The sequence below is a fragment of the Chrysemys picta genome, chromosome 5, assembly GCF_011386835.1.
Source record: "Chrysemys picta bellii isolate R12L10 chromosome 5, ASM1138683v2, whole genome shotgun sequence".
Lineage (NCBI taxonomy): Eukaryota > Metazoa > Chordata > Testudines > Emydidae > Chrysemys > Chrysemys picta.
This window is the reverse complement of record NC_088795.1, coordinates 123,856,868-123,872,495: the sequence shown is the minus strand read 5'-3', so window position 1 is coordinate 123,872,495 and position 15,628 is coordinate 123,856,868. Positions and strand designations below refer to the sequence as shown.

Below are 15,628 nucleotides of genomic sequence, written 5' to 3'. Positions count from 1 at the left end.
AATTCCGCTTCCCTTGCACAGCATCCAGGCCTGGGTCAGACCCAACCCCAGATTTCTACTCCAGCTGAAGGAAGCGCTGCAAACTCCCCTCCCCCCTCCCATTGCTCCTTAGCTGCTGGGGGAGGGATCCCTATATAGGGAGCTGCTCCCCCATCTGCCCAACCCCTGTGCATCCAGACTCCCTCATTGGAATTGCAGCTAGCAAGGGATGTTAAGAGTAACAAGAAGGGTTTCTACAGGTATGTTAGCAACAAGAAAGTGGTCAGGAAAAGTGTGGGCTCCTTGCTGAATGGGGGAGGCAACCTAGTGACAGAGGATGTGGAAAAAGCTAATGTACACAATACTTTTTTTGCCTCTGTCTTCACGAACAAGGTCAGCTCCCAGATTACTGCACTGGGCAGTACAGTATGGGGAGGAGGTGACCAGCCCTCTGTGGAGAAAGAAGTGGTTCAGGACTACTTAGAAAAGCTGAACGAGCACAGGTCCATGGGGCCGGATGCACTGCATCCGAGGGTGCTAAAAGAGTTGGCTGTTGTGATTGCAAAGCCGTTGGCCATTATCTTTGAAAACTCATGGCGATCGAGGGAGGTCCCAGATTAGTGGAAAAAGTATGTAATGTAGTGCCCATCTGTAAAAAAGGGAAGGAGGAGGATCCAGGGAACTAAAGGCAAGTCAGCCTAAACTCAGTCCCTGGAAAAATCATGGAGCAGGTCCTCAAGGAATCAATTTTGAAGCACTTTAGAGGAGAGGAAAGTGATCAGGAACAGTCAGCATGGATTCACTAAGGGCAAGTCATGCCTGACTAACCTAATTGCCTTCTATGAGAGATAACTGGCTCTGTGGATATGGGGAAAGCAGTGGACGTGTTATTCCTGGACTTTAGCAAAGCTTTTGATACGGTCTCCCACAGTATTCTTGCCAGCAAGTTAAAGAAGTATGGGCTGGATGAATGGACTATAAGGTGGCTAGAAAGCTGGCTAGATCATCAGTCTCAATGGGTAGTGATCAATGGCTCCATGTCTAGTTGGCAGCCAGTATCAAGTGGAGTGCCCCAAGGGTCAGTCCTGGGGCTGGTTTTGTTCAGTATTTTCACTAATGATCTGGAGGATGGCGTGGATTGCACCCACAGCAAGCTTGCCGATGATTGTACCACTCCACCCAGTTTAGTTACCCTGGAGGGATAGGATACAGAAGAACCTAAACAAATTAGAGGATTGGGCCAAAAGAAACCTGATGAGGTTCAACAAGGACAAGTGCAGAGTCCTGCACTTAGGATGGAAGAATCCCATGCACTGCTACAGACTAGGGACTGAGCGGCTAGGCAGCAGTTCTGCAGGAAAGGACCTAGGGTTACAGTGGACGAGAAGCTGGATATGAGTTGACAGTGTGCCCTTGTTGCCAAGAAGGCTAATGGCATTTTGGGCTGTATAAAAGTAGGGGCATTGCCAGCAGATCAAGGGATGTGATCATTCCCCTCTATTTGGCATTGGTGAGGCCTCATCTGGAGTACTGTGTCCAGTTTTGGGCCCCACGCTACAAGAAGAATTGGAAAGAGTCCAGCGGAGCGCAACAAAAGTGATTAGGTGGCTGGAGCACATGATTTATGTGGAGAGGCTGAGGGAACTGGGATTATTTAGTCTGCAGAAGAGAAGAAAGAGGTGGGATTTGATAGCTGATGTCAGTTACCTGAAAGGGGGGTTCCAAAGAGGAACTGTTCTCAGTGGTAGCAGATGACAGAACAAGGAGTAATGGTTTCAAGTTGCAGTGGGGGAAGTTTAGGTTGGATATTAGGAAAAACTTTTTCACTAGGAGGGTGGTGAAGCACTGGATAGGGTTACCTATGGAGGTGGTGGAATCTCCTTCCTTAGAGGTTTTTAAGGTCAGGCTTGACAAAGCCCTGGCTGGGATGATTTAGTTGGGGATTAGTTCTGCTTTGAGCAGGGGGTTGGACTAGATAACCTTCTGAGGTCCCTTCCAACCCTGATATTCTATGATTCTATACCCAGACCCTCCCATCCAGCCTCACCCCCTGCACTCAGAACCACCCCTCCCCCTTGGATGAGCTCCACTCCCCCTCCACCTGGACCACCCCAATGAGCCACTCGCCCCCTCACCCAACTGAGCCCCAACCAGCTTCATCTGGACCCTCCACTGACACCGCACACCCAGACCCCCCTACTGAGCTCTCTTTCTCCCACACCCAACCCCACTGCTGAGCTCCAATCACCTTCACCTGGACCCCCCTGAGAGTCCCATTACTGTTGTACCCAGAATTCCCCAACAAGCCCCTGTGCATCCAGATCTCCCCGCCGCCCCCGACCTGGATCCCCCACTGAGCCGCTCTCACCCAGATTGCCCCACACACAACCCTCTCAACCCACACAAAACCCCTCCATACTTGGATCCTGCCTTGCTGAGCCTGCCTGCCCACACATGGTGCATTTGTCACAAAGGGGCAGGGCCCCAGGGTGTTTCTGGGGCAGACTCGGTCCTTACGCTGTGTCAGAGTTGGTTGCAGCCTCACTACTAAGTCCATGTCCCTGGGGGAGCTGCACAGTGATCTCCCATCTCTGTGCCGTCAGTGGCTTGTGCTCCCCAATGTCTTGCTGGAGCCTCCACATTTATTTGTCAAATAAAATTGGCAGAATTTTAAAATATTGTGTGCAGATTTTTTATTTATTTTGGTACAGAATGCCCCAGGAGTAATGCATGTATAAATGACAATTACCCAGTTAGTGTTCTCCAAATTCTGCAAGCTAGATTGTTGCAAGCACGTTGGTTGTATCTATAGTTGGGACTATCTATCTTTTGGGTTTGGTTTTTTATGTTCTATATATATTGAGATTATACTACTGAATAACTTATGTCGTAATTGTGCTCTAGACGCTCAGTTTTAACAAGAAAAAAGAAAAATTAAAGGAATGCCAACTTAATCATGCTACTAAACATTTTGTTACAAATAACATTAATATAACTAATGGAAAGAGGGAAATTGTCTTTTATTCCTGTTTTGTATCTTTGATAGCACTTCCTGTGTACTCAGTTTCACTGTTCCCCTCTTGTTGGGGAGTGCCTCTGTGTCTAAGGCTGTCAGTACCGCCTACTGGCGGATGTCCAGGGCCGCTTTGCCCAGCTGCTACAGTTCATGGGAGTGTTGCCCAGAGTCAAGGGCCACTCTGCCGAGTGGCTACAGTCCCAGGGGGGCGTGGGTAGGAAACCCGAGTCCACCCTACTCCACTGGGTTCCGACCCAGGGCCTTTCAAAGCAGTAGGACATATTCATGGCCTAGACCTGTTACCCTTACTCTCACTCTGTGGGTCACTTCTTACCTGTTTCCTGTACCTCCGTTGGTGTCACAGTTCAGTCTTCCTGCCTTCCTCCCAGGTTCATCTCTGGAGCTCCTTCTCCTGGCGACAGAGAGTCGTTGCCCTCTGCTCCCACAGTCCATGGGTTTCCTGAAGCTTGGCTAGATAGACTCAGTCCCAGCAGCTTCTCATCAGGAGGCTGCTGAACCCAACTGCTCTCCTCCTCAGTCAGCCCAGACTGAGCTGAGCTGCTCCCTTTTGAATGCTCCTGCCAAGCAGAGGCGAGGGGGTGTGGCTTCCTGTGTCTAGAGCAGCTCCTTAACCCTGGCCTCACCAGTGCGGGATTGTGACAAGGTGTATTACCTCCTCATGTGAATCTTTCTCACAACAGAGAAGGATTTTCAAATTGATAAATCTGATTGTAAAACTAGAAAAACTAGTGAGCGGGGACTGGGCTGGGCTTTTCATACTGCAGAGGGAATGCAGAGCTTTCTCCCCCCTTCTTTTTTAGGCAAGCAACCAGCTGAATGCCAAAAACTTAACCTAGCTACCACACCTTCATGGGTGTCAAGCTTCACTTGCTCCTATTCAGCTGTTAGAACCTCCAGATTTCCTGAGACAACTAATGCAGTTCTTCATTGAAAATACAAAAATCATCAATAAACTGGAAAAAAATACAATTTGTGACTTTGTCTAATTAAACTTAATGTCAAAATGGAGATCACCCGCACCCCTCTACTGTTTGAATTGGACTAGGGGAAGGACAATGCTGAATAATTTGTCTATGGTCATTGGGCCTTGTAAGTGTCACTAATAGCCTATAACAGTAGAGTTTAACATTATCAACGTGCTGTGCAACCACTAATCTTTGCGGCATCTCTTGTGGGTTAGGCATTGAGCCACTTCTTTTTTGACTGGTAGGAGGGAGAAGAGTTAGTAGAAATCTTCTTCTTCAAGGCCATCCAGTGAGTAGGCATCGGTCAGAAATTCTTAGTTCTGTTGATGTGCAGGAATAATAGACTCTAGCTCATACTGTAAGTTTGTGGCCTCTGTTGTGCTAGCAGGAGTAAAGGCATATTCTGTTCACTTAATTGTGTCAGATCTGCTCACTTACATGCTCCTCTTAAGTAAGAGGTGTTGTATTTAGTTAACTACTTATCATACTAATCTCACTTAATGTTACATAGTGGAGTGGGGGAAACAAGAAAGGATAAAGAAGTGGGAAAAGAGGACAGGATGATGAAAATAAAGTGAAGACCTATCTGAAATCTTAGAGGGTGGGCAATGCCCAAACAAAGAGAAGGGAATGGGGATAAATCTCCTTCCTCTCCCCCAGTAAAAACCCACTGAAAAGAATTGACATTTGAAAGTTCCCATCTCATCCTCCCCACCAATGCACTTTGCTTCTCTCACGAAAGACTGGGAGTGGTTGGATCATTACAAAACCTAAATCTAATTTCCCCCTACTGTTACTCACACCTTCTTGTCAACTATTTGAAATGGGCCACTCTCATTACCACCACAAAAATTATTTTTCCTCTCTTGGTATCCTACTGTTAATTGAATTGTCTCATTAGACTAACCTCACACTTGGTAAGGCAACTCCCATCTTTTCATGTATTTACACCTGCTTCTGTATTTTCCACTCCATGCATCTGATGATGTGGGTTCTAGCCCATGAAAGCTTATGCCCAAATAAATTTGTTAGTCTCTAAGGTGCCACAAGGACTCCTCGTTGTTTTTGCTGATACAGACTAACACAGCTACCACTCTGAAACCTGTCACCATGCAAGGCACTGAATTTAGCCTTATGAAGTGGAAATCCATCAACTTCATGAAAAAACTCGTGCAGATACAGACATCTTCCTTTCCAAGTGCAAACAAATGGACATCATACCAAAAGGACTGAAGGTAAAAAATCCCTAGAAACTCTCTTAAAAAAAACAACCTTCCACACAAACTCCCTCGTGGCTGGGCTTTACAAAAAACTAGACAAGCCATTTACAACATACACTTTGCTTCTCTACAGAGGAAAAAGGACTCTAAACTCCTACATGCCACAAGGGGCCACAACAGTTGTTCCCTTAACTCACCCAACAATATTGTTAATCTATCCAGCTATACTCTTAGCCTGGCAGAAGTCTGTTCTATCTGGGGGCCTCTTCTTCTTCCCCACCACACCCACAAACATGATACAGTTCTGCAGTGATCTAGAATCCTACTTTAGACATCTCCAACTCAAGGAATATTTCCAACACACCCCTGAACAGCACACTAACCCACAGAGAGCTTCCTACCAACCCTACAAGAAGAAGAATTCTGCATGGACTCCTCCTGGTGGTCGAAACAACAGACTGGATTTCTATGTAGAGTGCTTCCGCGGCGTGCACAGGCTGAAATTGTGGAAAAGCAGCATCAGTTGCCACATAATCTCAGCTGTGCAGAATACAATGCCATCCACAGCCTCAGAAACAACTCTGACATAATCAAAAAGGCTGACAAAGGAAGTGCTGTAGTCGTCATGAATAGGTCAGAATATGAATGAGAGGCTGCTAGACAACTCTCTGACACTACGTTCCAGAGGCCATTACCCTTTGACCCTGCTGAGGAGTACCAAAAAAACTACACCATTTGCTCAAGAAACTCCCTAAAGAAGCACAGGAACAAATCTACGCTGACACCCCTGGTCGGGGCTCTAGAGGTGTATTCTATCTGCTACCTAAAATCCATAAATCTGGGAATCCTGGACGCCCCATCATCTCAGGCATTGGCACCCTGACAGCAGGATTATTTGGCTATGTAGACTCTCTTCTCAGGCCCTACGCTACCAGCACTCCAACCTGTCTTCGAGACACCACTGATTTCCTGTGGAAACTACAATCCTTTGATCTTCCAGAAAACACCATCCTAGCCACTGTGGATGTAGAAGCTCTCTACACGAACATTCCACACAAAGATGGACTATAAGCCGTCAGGAATAGCATCCACGATACTATCATGGCACACCTGGTGGCTGAACTTCGTGACTTTGTCCTCACCCACCACTATTTCAGATTTGGGGACAATTTATACCTTCAAGTCAGTGGCACTGCTATGGGTACCCGCATGGCCCCACAGTATGCCAACATTTTTATGGCTAACTTAGAACAATGCTTCCTCAGCTCTCATCCCCTAATGCCCGCCCCTACTCTACTTGCGCTACATTGACGACTTACCTACATGCCTCCAGCTTTCATCTAGACCACATCACACGATCCAGTGTCTTACAGACACGCTCTAAGATACAACTGCATTTGCTCTGACCCCTCAGACAGAGACAAACCCCTACAGGATCTCTATCAAGCATTGTTAAAACTACAATACCCACCTGGTGAAGTGAAGAAACAGATTGACAGCGCCAGAAAGGTACCCAGAAGTCACCTACTGCAAGACCAGCCGAACCAGAAAAGTAACAAAACATCACTAGCCATCACCTACAGCCCAACTAAAACATCTCCAGCGCATCAAGGATCTACAACCTATTCTGAAGGACGATCTCTCTCTCACCAGCAACTCCACACGACACAACACCACCAACCCAGGAACCAAACCCTGCAACAAAGCCTGGTGCCAACTCTGTCCGCATATCTGTTCATAGGACCTAACCACATCAGCCACACCATCAGGGGTTTGTTCACCTGCACATCTACCAGTGTGATATGTGCCAGCAATGCCCCTCTGCCATGTACATTGGCGAAACCGTGCAGTCTTTACGCAAAAGACTAAATGGACACACATCTGACATCAGGAATTATAACATTCAAAAACCAGTAGGAGAACGCTTCAGTCTTCTTGGTCACTCAATAACAGACCTACAAGTGGCAATTCTTCAACAAAAAAACTTCAAAAACAGACTTCAACGTGAAACTGCAGAACTGGAATTAATTTGCAAACTGGACCCCATCAAATTAGGCCTGAATAAAGACTGGGAGTGGTTGGGTCATTACAAAACCTAAACCTAATATCCCCCATCCCTGTACTGTTACTCCCACCGTCTTGTCAACTGTTTGAAATGGGCCACTCTCATTACCACTACCAAAGTTATTTTTCCTCCCTTGGAATCCTACTGTTAATTTGAATTGTCTCGTTAGACTGACCTCACACTTGGTAAGGCAACTCCCATCTTTTCATGTATTTATACCTGCTCCTATATTTCCACTTCACGCATCTGATTAAGTGGGTTCTAGCTCACGAAAACTTATGCCTAAATAAATTTTAGTCTAAGGTGTCACAAGGACTCCTTGTTGTTCTTGTGCTTAGATAATTTCATAACCAGGCCATCCTCTTTCTTGAGTGATGTCATTGACTTACAGTTGTGTCCTATTTTCACTTTATTCTGTTTTAGTGACGTATAGTGTCATTTGTGGCTTATCAAGCAATGCTTAGTTCAGGGTCTTCGGTGTGTATGGAGAGGAGAGCGGAAAATTAGTCTTTCTAAAAGATAACTTCTGGTTTAACTTGAGACTATGGCCTTACTGCAGGTGTTACTGAATGAAATTCTATGGCCTGTGTTATGCAGATCAACCTAGATGATCCAAGTGGTTCCTTCTGGCGTTAAAATATATTATCTAATTTCAAAATGTTTTTCTGAGGGGAAGAATCTTGTTTAGCTAATATGTGAAAACCTATTTTTCTAAGCTATATTATGCAGAACCTCCAAAAGGTGAAACTCTTGTAAATTGACATGATAAAAATACAAAACCCAGAACAGTTAATGAAAAGCCTACATGAACCTGAAAACTTGAAAAAACAGGCAATCAGATTTTTGGTCCTTATATCCATTTCACTGGGTGACTTCCTCTATATTTGGTGTTTGAATTGAATTTGCAATAGATCCATTCAATTCCTACTCATACGGCACTACTTTGAAATGGCCACATTATTAACTTTTGTATCTGGAGAATTTTAACACAAGGGGAAAAAAATGTCTCTTCCAAGTCCTCTGGAAAAAGGCTTATAGTGCTATAATATAGGCTCAATTGTGGTGGTAGCAAGTGCCAGTCTCTCTAAGATGCCGTAGAAAACAAAAAAATACTTAGCTGTTCTAATCAGTATATTCTCGTTGCTTTCTAGGTTTCATTAAATGGTACCCAGTTTACAGACAGTTCTGTTGGATCAGAGTTCACAGGTGTTTCTCAGGTAGGTACAGTCAAGTTTGATTGGTCAATAGTCATTGAATGATTTATTTATGGAAGAAGTACTGAAGTGCAAAAAAGAGGCGGAGACCTCATTACAGCATTTAAGCCAAAAATATAGGTTTTAGGGCTTGACTCTATTTACTGAAGTCAGTGGTAGCCCTGGTCTACACTAAAAAGTTATACCGACCAAGCTCTCGTTGTAGACAGTGCTGTATTGAAGGGAGGTTTCTCCCTTCCACATAGCTATCCCCTCTTGGGGAGATGGAGTACCTACGTCAATGGGAGAAGCTCTCCCGTCGGCATAGGTAGCATCTTCACTAAGCACTACAGTGGTGCAGCTGCACTGGTGCAGCACTGTAAGTATAGACTAGCCCATAAAGTTTCCACTGATTTCATTGATGCTGAATCAAATAGTAAAGTATTATAAACCCTAATAGAATTTTTCTTTTCATGAAACAATGTGTAAAAATTCCTGCAAGATTAATATCCCAAATAGCAATGTGCTTATGAAACTGACTAAATGGTTTTGTTGTGCAAGCTAACGAAGTACTTTTCACCATTCATGCTGTCATTTTTGCAAACTAGATTTTAAAACAATTATTGAGCTAATAATCTTTGAGGTGGAAACGTGCATAGGGAAAACTTTAAATGATTATCTCGACTAGCATCATGTTAATTTTGTTCTGAAGACCAAAAAAAAATTGTTCTTGGAAACAAACTAAAATAGATTAATAAATATTCCATTTAAGTAATGCAGATGTTTCTATTCTTCCAAATTTGTTAACAAATAAAATTATAAGTAAACTTCTACAGACATCAGATACTCTTCCACGTTGAACGCTATGGCAGATTTTGAAATTGGATTAGCAAAGTGCAGATTTTTTTCCCCACAAGTGTACATTTTTTACCTAGAAAATGTGACTTGTGAAATGCACATATGTTTGGATCTAGATTCAAGTTCATGTAATTGAAAAAGAGCTCAGCTGTTATTGTGGATGCTTTCACATACAAGTATGCATGCGCTTTCCACCTTTGGGCTGAAAGCATGAGAGATTTCAGCCTCATGTTTCTGAGAAAGTTGCAAAGATATGGAAGTATGGGTTTAGAATTGACTGACTGCTTCAAGGTATGTTTGAGACTAGTTGCAATTTTACTGTGGCAGAGGTAACACGAAGTTGGCATCTCGGATTGCCAATAATCAAGATAAATGTTAATTTTGTTAAAATACAAAATAATTTAGAAACTACTGCTGCGTATAAGTTACCCCACCTCTCTTTCTGAATATCAAGTGATGTTTCTCATTTTATGAACCAAACATTTGTAATTCAACTTTTAAAACTGCTGAAAATGCAGATTCATTTGGGAGATTCTGATTTTGTAAACAAAGGGAATCTTCTCGATGGCCAGCCTTTGAAATTATTGTTCCTTCTGTTTGTTGTGGTGGTTCTCCTTTAAATAATACTGACTAGTTTTATTTTTGCTTGTACTACAATGCAGCAATCTAGACTGAATCTACAAATCCTTCTATAAGAAGGCTGGAGGCCAGCTTCCCTGACCTTCACCTGTTTAAAAGGTTGAAGGTCAGGATGTGTTGATACAAATCTCAAACAATACTTAAAAGGTCTTTACTCTTCTGTCTTCCTTTTTGGAAGCAAGAAACCCTGCTGCTGCTGTCCATAAGGCTCTACTGGTAAATAGCTCTACACAGATCCTTATGGCAGCAGCAGCAGGGAGGCAGCCTGACTTCTGAAAAATATAAACTTTAACCAGAAGAACTGCAGGGCCAAGGAGATGAGCAGCTAGGCCACCTGCTGCAAGCTTTTCAGACTGGTTTCAAATATCAGCAAGACCCAACTGTTGCGTGCTGAGGTGGCTCCAGGAACAGTGCTCCTAGGAAGAGTGGCTGACTAACTTTGCTGCTCTTGAAATCTGTTGTTTGACTGGGCAGAGCTAATGAAGGGACAAGCCCAGCCCATAAGGAGACACAAAGGGGGCCCCTTCACTCTCAAAAGTCCCTCCAATGGAAGTTTGCATGAGGAAAAAGAACACAATGCTTTTTTCCTTTTCACCTAATGCAAATTACTGTGGAAGGAAATGGTGAGGTGTCTGCAGCTTGCAGGTAAGATCAGGAGGAGGCAGGTGACCTTGCAGACGGTCAGTTTCACAGGTAGTGGGGGAAAAAAGCTGGCTAAACACCTTAGGACAGTGGTGGGAAATCTGTGTGGCCCACAGGGCGCATGCAGCCCATTGGGGTAATCTGATTGCGGGCTGTGAGACATTTTGCTGACGTTGACCATTCTCAGGCGCCTTCTCTCCCCCTCCCCCCCCCCCCCCCCCAGTGGCCGCGGTTCGCCATTCCCGGCCAATGGGAGCTGCGGGAAGCACCGGTCAGCATGTCCCTGCAGCCTGCTGCTTCCCACAGCTCCCGTTGCCCGAGAATGGCGAACCGCGGCCACTGGGAGCTGCGGAGGGCCGCACCTGCAGATGGTCAACATCAGCAAAATGTCTCGTGGCCCGCAATCAGATTACCCTGATGGGCTGCATTCAGGCTGCAGGTTGCCCACCACTGCCTTAGGACCTTCCACTTTCTGGAGAAAGTTTGGAGTAGGTGGAGAGGATCGATGGTACAACGTGATTAAATGAAATCACTGTGTTCTTATGAAGGCCTGGGCTTGTTAAGTCTTCCCCCACCGCCACCTTCCAGAATGGCTGTAGGAAGCTTTTGATGCTAATCTCAGGTCTGTGAATCTTTTGTTCCTGGCATTTGGACTGCCTGATGCTGCAGTGAGGAAAATACAGGCAGATTCTCTTCAGATGTCAGCATTAGGGGATGGAGGTTGTTGCTGCAGTGAGGAGGAGAGTAGGGTTAGTGGGACACAAATAAGATTGGTCTACATCTTGATATGATCCTCCTTGTTGTGCCAAAGTGAGTGTCAGAGATTCAGCCATACTCTAACCTGGCGAACTTTCAATATGTTTCCAAAACAGTACTGGCTATTTGTTAATGCTGAAGTGTTGTATTTGGCTATGTGTTTTTTAAAAAAAATACAAACACCAAATGGCATTGAGAATCCCTAGTGCTTCCATGCTTTGAAGAAAGGCTTTGAAATTTGGTAGGGGTTGGCCTTTGTCAGAGATGTGCCCCTTGCTCTTCCCTGGAAACACCACCCAAATCTCATTCAGTTACAAGCTTTTGAAAAATCTGAAATTGCACAAGCTCAGTAATGACTTGTTATAGTTTGGCTGCTAAATTCTTTGAAGATTCCATCTGCACCGACCCAGGGCTGCAGATGGATGAGCAGGACTATCCCTGTAGTTGTTGCTCTCAGCTGCTGCAGTGTCAGGAATTAGAACTGAAAACCAGGAATGTCTCTCTCTCCAATACTATGGGTGCCAGAGAGAGTAGGTTTAGTCAAGCAGGTTGCGGGGAGATGGAAGCTGGAAGCCGTGGTGCTTGGGACTGATTATGGAGACTGGGAGGCAGGCAGAAACCAGCTGCTAGAGGGAGACTAAGATCAGACAGATAGCCCAGCAAGACCCTATCTCCCCCCCCTTGGCTAAGAGGCTGGGACTGGCAAAGGGGTTGGGCAAAGAGTGGGGGAAGAGAAAGAGAGACTGGGAGCTTAGGATGTGGGTGGTGCAGGGAAATGGGAACAAGTGGGGGGGGAAAGGCAGTTGGATGCAGAGACTGGGACTGGGTGCTGGGGAGAATGGATGACTGAGAGTCAGTGGGGTAGGGAAAGGAAGACTAGCATTGAGTCGATGGGCAGAAGAAGTCAGGCTTGTGGGGAAACAGAGGCAGAAGGGTCTGTGACCCCTAGAGAACACTCCCTTCCATAATCATGACTGGAACTCAAGATTCCTGAGTGTCCCTATTCCTCCACTATCATGAGTTCTCCGTGTGATGCTGTGGCCAAAAGGGCTAATGTGATCCTTGGATGCATAAACAGGAATCTTGAGTGGGAGTAGAGAGGTTATGTATTTTACCTCTGTATTTGGCAGTGGGGTGCCTGCTGCTAAAATACTGTCTCCAGTTCTGGTGTCCACAATCCAAAAAAGGATGTTGACAAATTGGAGAGGATTCAGAGAAGAACCATGAGAATGATTAAAGGATTAAAAAACATGCCTTATAGTGACAGACTCTAGGAATTCAATCTATTTAGTTTTATAGAGAGCAAGTTAAGGAATGACTTAATCACAGTCTGAGTATCTAGATGGGGAACAAATACTTAATACTAGGGTCTTCAATTTAGCAGAGTCCGGTATAACAAGATCTAATGGCTGGAAGTTTAAGATCAACAATTTACCGGGGTCCTAGTGGATTCTCTGTCACTGATTTTTAGATCAAGATTGGATGTTTTTCTAAAAGATATGCTCTAGGAATTTATTTTAGGAATCTAAAAGATATGCTCTAGGAATATATATTTCTGTGTTGTACAGAAGGTCAGATTAGATTATCCCAGCGGCCCCTTCTGATCTTGGAATCTATGACCAGATAGATAAGAGAATTGACACTTGACTCTATAGACTGCAGCTCAATTGATTGGGCCTTTCTGATACTGACCCATTATATACACCATTTTTGGATAGTGCACAGTAGGCATTTTATTGCTGGAAACTTGTTCCTTTTTACATCCGCTGTCCAGAGGAAGGTCTGGAGGAGAAAGGGATAGCTTTAAGATGCTAAGCTGACTTCATTCCAAAGCAGTTGGGGGCCCTCTTGTAAGCCACTTCAGATTTGTAAAAGCTAAATCCAGTCTTTATAGCCAAGTTAGTTAAAAGTGTTTGGGCCACAGACTGCTGCTGAAAGAGCAGCTGGGCCTGTAGCAGACAGAAGGGAATGAAGTCTACAGAGCCATTATATTTTCCTAATTTCTTTCTCTTTAAAACTAAAAACAATAATAAACATTGAAAATAACGAAAGGCGTTCAATTGTTCCCTACTATTTTAACTTCTACTTTGAATAATTTAATAGTGGAAAGCTATAGTGCATACCTCCAAAAGGAAATTTTTATTTAAATGAAATGTGTAATTATGGAGCCTTATTCATAATAGCAATAAGACCTTCCAGGATCTATGTTAATAGGATATTCAGCGTTGGGGTTTCAGTGCACCCAAAGCATGCATCAAGTATTAACACAGACTTTGTTGTTCCTACTGAATACTTTGTAGAATAAGAAATATAAAGATGACTTTTTTGTCTGTTAAGCATGGAAATAACCAGTTGTGTCTATTTAAATGTTTGTTTGTAGACTCCATTTACTTTTGGCTTGGGTCAAAGGGCACCATATACAACAGGCGAGCATTGTCTTCTTTGTAGAAGTGAACGGAAAGACACCTTGCTTTCAGAGAGCGGGATTAAAAATTCTAGCAAAACAGCACTTTCTACATCTCCAAAAGCAAATAGTATGCTGCATCTTCCACTGTGGGTGTGTCCAGATTGTCGACGAACAGTCGAGAAGGAGGAGAGGCATGCCACGCTAGAGCAATCTCTTGTGGTAAGTTTCAGTGTATGGGTTGACTAAATTGAGATGACACCAGGATGGGCTAGACGCTTGCTTTTTTTTTTTTTTTTTTTTTTTTTTAAATCCATGTAATGTATTCATTTGCTGGGGAGTTTTGTTCTAGAAATGAAACTGAATGTGTCACCTGGCTCACTAGCTTTGAAAATGAGTCTCTTAAGAATCTTTTGGGCCATAAGATAGAATTCAGTTTTGGATCCTCTTATGTGATTTTTGTTAAACCCTTTCAACTTTTCTTCTCCTACTCTTTGCCTTTTCCCTCTTTTCACTCAATTTTATTCTTTTTACCTTCTTCCATTCCTTCTTGTATGATCCTACCCCCAACTCTTACCTTGTTTTGTCCATTTATGCACGATCTTTGACTTTATTTTTCCACCCATCTGTTCTTCAGGCTTGTCCTTTCAGTCTTCCTCTCAGGTTACTATTCTTTCATTGCTACTTTTCTTCAGGTCTCTGGTTTTATCCATTCTGCTCTCTTTAGAGAGGCTATTAAACATATGTCTCTTTGCATGGTATGCAGCCAACGAACATTTGTGCCATCTGCAGCCCACAAATTCGGTATACTAATTTGAGACTCAAGTTTTAATTCTTAAATTTTAACAACCTTTAAATTGAATCTTCCTTTTTAAATGGTAGCTCATGTACACCAAATACAGGAACAATGCATATATGCCATGGAGAAATATATTGGGACAGAGGTTTTCAATTTGTGGTCCACGGATCCCTGATGGTCCACAGACTATCTAAGATTTCCAAAATGGGTCTGCACCTCCATTTGACATTTTTTTTAAGGATCTGTAAATGAAGAGGATGAAAACCACTGTATTATGATATAAGAAGTTGAATGAAGGAGCCAGAAAAACCCCAACTAAGTGATTTAGTGTCCTGAGCAAAATTCTGCTAGCTCATAGAATAGAATTTTTATTAAAGTCCCATATTTTAGATTAGGATGGAATTCTGTAACACTTCCAACTAGCTTGATATTGAAGGACCAAGGGGCATCTATTGATAAATCAACAAGCCAGTTTTAGAACAGTGATCTGTTTTATACAAAAGGAATCTAACTCCGCTATAATTTGAGTTTTAAGTTAATGAGCTAGACCTAAGCATATTTTACCCATATTAACCATAAACAATGTTTGATGTACTTGTCATTAAATGTTGGCTAATGAAATGAGAATTACGGTAGACAGGCCATCTTCAGAGAGGAGGTCGCTTAATTCTAGGCCTCTCCTAAAAGTTGCAGAAAACTGTGGGCTCAAAGGACTGTCTTGGCCAAGTCACAAGGTCTAGGCATTTTTTTAAAAATTCAGCCTGAAAAGAATGAGGGAGAATAAACAGTGAACTGAACACCAAATTTTGAAGAATGATAGCAAAGAAGTTGAACTCAATTGTATCAAACTACAGGTAAGTCAGGTGAAATAAAAATGTATAAGCCCCTAGATTTAGCAACCATTACACTTGTCACGCTGTTTGCAGTGGCTCATGACTCTGAGTGCCAACCTCAGGATAGAATGTCCAAAAAGCTAGGCAGAAACCTCAAACTGGTTGAATTTTCTATAATTAGATGTTACTGAATTGGTGACAAGTGTGTGAACTCCTAAAGTACTGCAACAGTTTTACC

The 15,628-nt window shown here is 43.5% G+C and overlaps 1 protein-coding gene across 3 annotated transcripts in view; it reads left to right on the top strand.

Annotated features, from left to right (window-relative positions):
• The window catches only part of FAM193A (family with sequence similarity 193 member A), a 95,412-nt gene that overhangs the window by 26,912 nt on the left and 52,872 nt on the right, over positions 1 to 15,628 (top strand). For 2 of the 3 annotated variants that reach the window (XM_005311208.5, XM_005311207.5), the window contains exons 2-3: positions 8,418 to 8,483; positions 13,735 to 13,980. The exons of the other annotated variant lie outside the window; for it this stretch is intronic. In XM_005311208.5, the coding sequence (XP_005311265.3) occupies positions 8,418 to 8,483; positions 13,735 to 13,980 (312 nt within the window). The remainder of the gene's footprint in view (positions 1 to 8,417; positions 8,484 to 13,734; positions 13,981 to 15,628) is intronic. 3 annotated transcript variants of the gene reach the window in all.